This window comes from Crocuta crocuta, unplaced genomic scaffold, assembly GCF_008692635.1.
Source record: "Crocuta crocuta isolate KB4526 unplaced genomic scaffold, BGI_CrCroc_1.0 scaffold59, whole genome shotgun sequence".
NCBI classification, from domain to species: Eukaryota; Metazoa; Chordata; class Mammalia; order Carnivora; family Hyaenidae; genus Crocuta; species Crocuta crocuta.
The window spans coordinates 2607103-2616163 of record NW_027551578.1 but is presented as its reverse complement, the minus strand read 5'-3'; the positions used below and the strand labels follow the sequence as shown (position 1 = coordinate 2616163).

At 37.8% G+C, this 9061-nt stretch overlaps 1 protein-coding gene across 1 annotated transcript in view; it reads right to left on the bottom strand.

Annotated features, from left to right (window-relative positions):
• Window positions 1-369: 369 nt before the first annotated feature.
• The window catches only part of TSNAX (translin associated factor X), a 30198-nt gene continuing 21506 nt past the window's right edge, over window positions 370-9061 (bottom strand). The window contains exons 5-6 of the mRNA XM_077751642.1: window positions 5022-5149; window positions 370-2019 (exon numbers count right to left, since the gene is read on the bottom strand). Of these exons, the coding sequence (XP_077607768.1) occupies window positions 1642-2019; window positions 5022-5149 (506 nt within the window). The 3' untranslated portion in view covers window positions 370-1641. The remainder of the gene's footprint in view (window positions 2020-5021; window positions 5150-9061) is intronic.

Below are 9061 nucleotides of genomic sequence, written 5' to 3'. Positions count from 1 at the left end.
TCTCTCTCTGACCCTCCCCCAATTACAGTCTGTCTCTCTCAAAAATAAACAAAGCATTAAAAAAATTTTTTTTAAAGAAATAATAAATCTCCATATTAAGCGGGTCTATATTAGGTTTCCTGTTTAGGCCAACCATTTGATTAAATATTTCTCAATATGACCAAAAAATAAGCTTAACTTTTCTTTCAATATTTTATTTAAGGGCTTCAGTTTTAAACATCTTTAAGACATTAATCAATTCATTTATTATTTTACCTTTAACATTATAAATTTAACTTCAAGTGGCAGAAGAAACAGAAATATGTAATGAGACTGTATTTTAGCAGTGTGTCTTCAAATAGGGAAACCAAAAGAAGCACCACCAAAACACACCAACCAACCTAATTTATTAGGCATGTCTATGTTTTATTTTCTTTTACATGATATTTTTTTGGAAAATTTCACTTTCAAAGAATCAGGTCTTGCAAACAGAGCAGCTAATCTTTCCAAAAATAAAATCCAGTATCTAGATTCTAAAAATTCACAAAACCAAATGGAAATGTCTGGTTGTCAGCCAATAGTGTCATGCTCAAGTCAGTTTCACATCACAGGGAATAATCTACAACTAATTTCAGTAGGCAAATTCCAATTGTAACTATTACTAAAGACTACCATTGTTATTCCCCACTGTGTCGACAACTGTCTTATTGCTGAATTGTACATGATAAATTTTCTTTGGCAACTTTTTATACTATTAAGTAACACAACTGGACAACTATAAAGGTCTGAATTAACTTAGTATTTCAAAAATTTCAAACTTCATTGTAATTATTTAAATGTAATTTCTTATAGATGCATCTATAAGAAACATGCCTAATGCAATATAATGACAACAAAAGAACTGCTAAATAATCCCTACTAACAGCTTTCCAGATGTATGTACAAGTATATAACTGAACTCAAACACCAGGGAAAGTATTATGTTAGCTCCAGTTCACTAGGAGACTTTATGTGCTAAAGGATAAAAGTTAAATGTAGAAACTAAAATCTGGGTATCTGTCAATTTTTCTGGAAGGCTCTTTAAAATGGGTTCAAAATGGCCTAAAAACTGGCCAGAAGATAATATGAATTCTCACTATAATACTTCATAAAATTAGTATTTTGATAACTTAATAACTTTTAATCCTTATTCTATGGAAGAAGCCTATTTTGGAAGCTTCACAAAGTATTACCAAGAAATTTAAACAGGAAGCTCAAGTCCAAATGTGTAACTAAGAAGTCTTTTCTATATATAACAAAATCACCAACTTAAATTATAAATGGCCTCCACTAAATATTACCACTCCACACTTCACACAATGTAAATTAAAACAGGTATGGCAGAAAGTGCGCTCTGAAGCACGTTCACATTACAAAGATAAACAACGAGGGTAGCCAGCAAAAATACAGAGAGGCATATATGCAACCATTTGTATGCAAACTTTCATGAGTAAGATATAAGAAATGATTCGTTTCGATAATTTTATGTACAGCTTGTTTACAATTTAAAACAAGTACAACTGAAAACATCTCTATTTAAAAGCCACAATAAAGTCCAACGAAATACTAAATAACAGTCTTACAAACTGGTCTCTCAAGAGAATAACAACTGAGGGTGGTATTCTAGGAAATGCCCTCTTCTTGATCAATCATTTCTGTTTTAACTGAAAAGACATCTGCCAGCATATGTTTTGGAATCTCTGAGCCTCTGACTCTCAAGGCATAACAAGCATTCTCCACTTTGGCCAGACTCTGTTTCAAAGTATACAACTTCTTAGAAACCTCGTAAGGTCCAGTATTGCCAATGAATGAAAACCCATCATAAACCTGACGTAAAAACTGGCTCACTTCAAAGGGGGTGTCAATGTCCCCGTTCCCCACACTGTTAATACACATCCGCATCAACTCTCCAGTTAAATCAGCCACTCCCAGAAGGTAATCAACAGGTGTGATTTTCAGTCTCCAAGTACCAAACTGCTTATCCTGTGCATCAGAGGAGGGCTGGTAAAGAAAACACACACACACAAAGAAAACACAACGTGAAAAAGAGTGAACGTGCATTTATCACATTTATTATAAAGTACAAAATCAAGAGCAGATCAGTCATGCTAATCTCTAAATAAAATGATCTTTTTTGTTTAGTGACCATTTGGGATGCTACAAGAAGAACTCATGCCCTGGGCAGAAAGCTGAACTAAATGACTTCAAGATAATTTCTCAATCTAATACTGTAGCATTTTAAGATCAACCATTCCCAACCTCGCTTGACATACAAAATAAAACATTCTTAAAACAAAGCCTGATGACTCGACTGCATGATGGTCACTTAGTTATCTAAACGACAAATCATAAAGCCCTCTAGGTTGGTGATCCACTCACGTTTTCCTAAGTCCCTTACAGTCCCTTTCTGGCCTCTCTTCCATCCCCACTCAGCACTGACCATCATGATTTATTACTCTCGTTACATCGTCCTCAGTTCCCTTAGATTCCTTTGTGGGTTTGTTTGTTTATTATAACCTGCCCAGCAAAAAAACAACCCTGAATCAGTATTAAAATCTACTAGTGCTAGTGCTTTATTCAAGTGGCTGAGTACCACAGAGCTAAAAAATAATAATAATCAGAGCTATACAATTTGTACAAATTACTCACCAATCCTTTTTACTTATTCCTAGAACTCTCTCCTGTCTCTTCAAACACTGTTCCAAACCATTACCAGAGCTCTCCTTAGCCCCCTACTCAATCCCAAACCTCTCCACTCTCAGCAGACAATCCTGTCTACTTTCACTGACCTGGCCATTTGCCAGATCACCTGGCACAAGCTTTCTCAATTACCTCAGCCCTACAAAACAAAACAAAACAAAAAAAACTTATTTATGTCCATATCCATCTTTACCTTCTATCCTCCAGTCTCAGATGATGAGTTGTCCCTCCTCTTGTTTGAGGTTAACTCTTCCAAATGACCTTGACCCATCTCCTCCCACCTCTTCCAGGACCTTGCTTCATAAGGTGTATGCCCTTGGGCAAGTTATTTCATCTCTCTAAACCTCAGTTTCCTCATCTGTAAAATGGGATAACAGTACCTACCTCAGAGGTTTATTTTAAGGATGAGATAACATTTACCAAGTTCTTGGCATAATGCCCAACACAAAGTAAACACTCAATAAATGTTAGCTGCTACCGCCATTACCATCATGTCAATCTCCTCTTTCCACAACAATTTTTCCCTCGCTCTACTGGAGCCCTTCTGGAAGAGGAAATGCCTAAATTGTTACTAAAAGTCCATATGAGGCTTAGCTAGGTGAAGTTGCTATTCTACTGGGGGCCATTTTAGACAGAGAGAACTGCAAAGGCGTGCAGGTGAGAATTGTGTTGTATGTTTGAGGAATGAATGACGCATTTCCTTGGGTAAAGTTTAAAGTAAGAAGTAGTATCGGATGACCCTTAAAAGGACAGTCAGGGGGAGAAAGTCACATTCAGGAATGTGAACTTTAGTCAGTCGCTGAGAAATGTAAATGGTTTTGACAATATTCTCAATAGGCAACTCAATACAAAATACCTACCCCTATCAAATCCCAGAATTTTTAGGACCAAGAATCTTTAGCACTAAAAGGAAAATTTATTTATGAATGTGATCTTATTTTGAAAAGTATATGTGAATATAATGACACCATAATCTTCAAATAATTTACTACCTAAGTTCTGAAAACGGTGCATTTATTCTCCGTTTCTCTGTACATTCTTGACCTGGTATTTTCATTTTGAATTAGAAAGAACTTGAAAGAAGGGTATGGTAACTGCAGATAGGATCAAATAGGCTCTTCTTTCCACAATGCAATCTTCACTAAACACATAAAAAGCATACAGGAATTTTACTTCTCAATAATGAATGTCCTCCTTCATAAACTTCATATAATTTTAAAAACCGAGAAAATATATACGTGACTTCCTTAAAGTTCTATTTGCCATGCCAAATTAAGTCTGACCTTTTCATGTTAACATTTTAGTTACTACTCAAGAAAACATTTCTACAGCTTCCTCCATCTTCTGCCTGCCCATCCTGGTTCTGAGTAATGTTAAAAAAATAATAATAAAGGAAAAATTATGAAAAATAAAGACAGGAAAAAGCTGTCTGATTTTATCCTTTAAGTGTACTGGTATCTCAGGAAGTATCAAACATCCAAAGTCTCCCCTTTCATTGCCTGAATACTATATATTGAAATCCAGGGTAAAAATAGTATTTATTTAAAAGTCAAACTGCTTCAAAAAGAAGTTTCTCTCTTCTTAATTCGGAATAGCTGCGTAATTTTCAGTACGAGATTTATGAACTTAGTAAATGACTAACAGCTCTCACTTTATATAATAACAATTTTACATTAACTAACTGCTGAGCACGGATGTATCAGTGCTATCCACTGCCTAACTCAAAACCTTTCCAGCAAATCCTGTAAAACACTCCTGTGAGGTAGATACTCGTGCAAGGGCTCCTGTGGTACACGTGCCGAACACTGGCAGGCTGGGCAAGGGCACCTGGCTCAGGTTTCAAAACACCTGGCTTCAAAGTTTAGCTCTGCCACACGTAATTAGTTGTGTGGCTTTCGAGAAGTTATTTAAGCTTTCTAAACCCATTTCTTCCTTTGTAAAATGAGAGTAACAATTCTTACCTCATACAGTTAACAAATGAATTAAATGAGATAGCGTGCTTACAAAAGGCACATTGTAAACACACAATAAACTCAAAAAGTGGACTTAACAGTCATCACTTAACAGCGCTTGAGGTCAATAGCATTGTTCCCCCCCCACACAACACACCCATAGCTGTTCTTGTTCTGCCCACTAGCAAAACTATTTTAAAAGACCATTTCCTTAGTGGGTAATCTTGGAAACACTTTAGAAAGAACGCCACCATCTCAATATTCTTAGCATGATAAGCCAGCAAACCTCCTATGATCATTATATGGTTACATAAATTATACAGTAAACGTGAAGTGATTTTCAATTCTTACGGTCTTATTTTCTTTTCCATATTCTTCTGTTGTAAATATCAATTGTTTATTAATTTCATCCATACTGATAAGTGATCGTGTTTTGATGAAGTGTTGAAATGAGACAGCCTCCACATATTCCTGCAGTCCTGAAACACCAAGAAAATGGCTAAGGAACAACCACTAAATTCATCACACTGTCATTAATAAGACAAACTTCAAACTGCACATCAGCTAGCTCATCAAGAGCTTAATGGACGCCTACCATAATGGTAGCACTGGATTCAGTAGTCAGATGACTAAGAATTGCTTGGGGATAGGCGTGAACAGAGGAAACATTTCTGTCACTGAACTTTACAGACAGCTCAAGTACAAATCTATTCAAGTTCTTCTTTCTACTTCATGTGGCATTAGTCTTAAATATCTACTCTTTGCTACAGGGAAATGTCAAAGATTTTTAGAAAAAATTGTTCAAAGAATTTAAGGAAATGCTATTATAAAAATCATTTAGGCTTTCACAGAAACTATACAGTTATTTTTTGCTCTCTGAAGCAACAAAACAGATAATAATTTGATCAAATAAAGCGTTAAAATTAACACCATTTGGACCCTTCTTGAAATTTTAATAGGTAGAAAACACTTTAAATAATGTAGAATAAAGTATCAAGATACAAAATAACTATTTTTCTCCTCCTACTCCAAAATGGATCTAAAAATAGGTAACTTCTTTCCACTTTAGTAACTTAAGTTAAAAAAAAAAACAGGGATGCCTAGGTAGCTCAGTCGGTTAAGCATCCAACCTCAATTTGGGCTCAGGTAATGACTCATGGTTCATGGGATCAAGCCCTGTGCAGGGCTCTGCACAGACTCACTGATAGCACAGAGCCCGCTTGGAAATCTCTCTCTTTCTGCCCCTCCCCTATACATGTTCTCTCTCCCCCTCTCTCAAAATAAAAACATTTAAAAACAAAAAACCTAATGAGTAATATAATTTTGTATCAGATGTAAGTTCTACAAAATTAACGCTGAATTAAAACAAATTTTGGTAAAGGTCAAAAGTAGTACTATTCTTTTTCAAGTGTTTTAAAACAACTAAGTTCTGGGGCACCTGGGTGGCTCAGTCAGGTAAGCATCTGACTTCAGCTCAGGTCATAATATCACGGTTCATGAGTTTGAGCCCCGCATCCTGCTGTCAGTCAGCATGGAGCCTGCTTTGTTAGGATCCTTAGTCTCCCTCTCTCTCTGCTCCACCCCCATGTGTGCACGCTCATGCCCTCTCTCTCTCTCTCTCTCTCTCTCAACAATAATAAAAAACAAACATAAATTAAAAGAAAAACAACTAAGTTCTATGGCCACAATTTTCAATATTAGTTTATTATGGTATCATCTGTAAGACGACAGAGGGAAAAAGTATTTCTTACAACGCTTATCACTACTGCTGAGTTAAGAAACTGAGTATTGTCTGTAGAGGCTTTGATTTAGAAACAAGAGAAGAGTGAATTCTGATGCCGGAAAGCAAACTGAGGACCGAGGAGAATCCTGAGTCCAAGTGGTCTCAGGCACCTGTGACAAGTGCCCCCAGCGTGACACCATGGGTCGGGCTGCGCTAACACTCACCCCGCTGTGGTATCGTCACATCAAATGCCGCAGCAGGTCAAAGACACAAAAGGAAGTGAATGACCTGGTTTTGATAGCAGTAAGAGGAAACAACTGAATGAAAATATCCTGACTCATTTTGAACCACGAGTGATGTTAAAGCAAGGTCAGAAATCAGTGCCTTTAGTGGACAGAACAGGACATGATAGAATAGGACACTGTTTAATAAACCATAACATGCTGAGAAATGAAACAATAAAGTTCAGTTTAACCGAATAGATAACATCTTTTACGTTTACAATAAAAAATATTTTTGTAAAATTTTAGTTTTAAGAATAGGTGACCACCCACTTCTCTTTCCCAAAGACAATCTGTACTTCACATTTCCTTCCAGAAATAACTTCATGCACACAAAAAGAAAAAGCAAAACCTAAGGACCACTTGTTATATTTCTACAGATGCTCTACTATGGTCAGCTCTTAAGAATGAGCTAAATGCAAGACTTGTGCGCCAAGACATTCATCATTATAATCATTACAGCAAAAAGTGGGAAAAGTTTAAAGCATCAATAATAGATGCCACTTGTCAATTTATCATCTCTCTGCTCCACTGATTCAGATAATGGAGGTGGACACTACATTTCTCTTTTGCCAGCCAGCTGGCACGGTACTGAACTCTGTTGGCAGACAGAACTGGAAGGAAAGCAGAGGAGGAGAAAGCGCTCTTCCCCATTCTAGTGGGTCCCCCCCAGCAGCCTTCTACATGTGGGGCAACCCGGTGCTTGAGGTGGCCAGTAGCACGCGGCATGTCCTCGGGAGCAGCTTCCCGGGGGACCACACCACCCTGGGTAAGGAGTCTCCCCACAGACGGCTTCCCAGAGAGTTCTATCTGCTCCACACCAGCAACCTCCTCTACCATCCAACGCGCCCTGCCTTCAGGGGGTTGAGGGGTGCACTCTTCCAGAAGTGTTTCTTTCTTGGATGCCCTGGCCTAGGCCCTGGGGTAGTGGCTGCCCCTCTGATATCCTCTACTCTTTACAGTACATTTTTCCTCTCATTAGATAATCTCCAACACAGTTAATTCTTTTCCCCTCAGACGCAGTTAATTCTTTGTATTAAACTTAACCTGTTCAAATTACTGTGCAGCTTATTTCTTTTTAGATCCTGATGAATATAATAGGGAATTAGGAAAATAAAAAATAGTCTTAGTTCCCCTGTCATTATAGAGGAGGTATTCTATCTTTTGAGGCTGTACTGTACCTAGGATCAGGATAAAGATGCAATCCCAGCAGGAAGCTTAACAGAGATTCTCCCTTCAGTGTTCCACAGCATGTTCTGCATCAGAGGCTAATGGTCAACTCAACAGACTCAGATGTCTCATCTATCAGTCCTGTCTTTCCTCGCAACCACTCCCCATCTCTCTTCTCAACTTCAGAGCTGCATTTCCTGAAAGCGCAGGCTACCACATTCCTCGATAACTTCACTCCTGTGTCTCAACCTACTTGATCCTAGTTTGAGCCCATCTCTATGCCACAACAGCTCTTAGATTATACCATTTCATGAGTTTAATGGACATTCTTTCAGTCTCAATCTTAGCAGCAGTTAGCAGTCTGACCACTTAAAGGAGGAATTCTTTAAAAGTTTTCATTTGGTCCCTGTGAATGCATCATCTTCTGATTCCCCTTTTTTCTACTTCTTTGGGCGGGTCTTCTTAGTCTGCCTCTATCAGCCCCAGGCTCTCTCAAATTCACTTACAGTTGGCTTCAGTTAACCCTGCCATCCCTCAACTTCACAGCTCTGGCTCAGAGTCGCATGTATCTAAATACATACTTGACAATTCCATCAGAGGGACCTCAAAATCAACATGTCCAATGATGAATTCACAATCTTCCTTCCACATGCAGTCCCCCTTTTTGTTTTGCCAATTCTAAGAGTCTCCTGACCACTCCCCCAATCCACTTCTGATCTTTTCTCATTCATTCTCATACCACTGAATATATGCCTTTTTAATAAAGAATTATCCCATCACTCCCCTGCTTAAAGCCCAAATAACTCTCCATGGCTCCCAGAATCTAGAGCAAAATCATTAACATGGCTTGTAAGATCCTGCTTAATTATACCCTCCACCTCCATCACATCTATACTCATAATCTCAAGCTGATCTGATGGTCAAGGCATGAATTCCAATGTGCAATTCAAGGTAGAAGATACCAGAAGTGAGGCTATCACTTAAATTAAACCAGCCTACTCTCTATTCTCTTATGGCAATACTGTGTTCAATAGTTAATTTTATTTTTTTAAACATTTTTATAAGTCTCAAGTCTTTAAAATTTTTTTTTAATATTTTAATATTTTTATTTATTTCTGAGAGAGAGAGAGAGAGAGACAGCTTGAGCAGAGGAGGGTCAGAGAGAGAGGGAGACACAGAATCTGAAACAGGCTCTGGGCTCTGAGCTGTCAGCACAG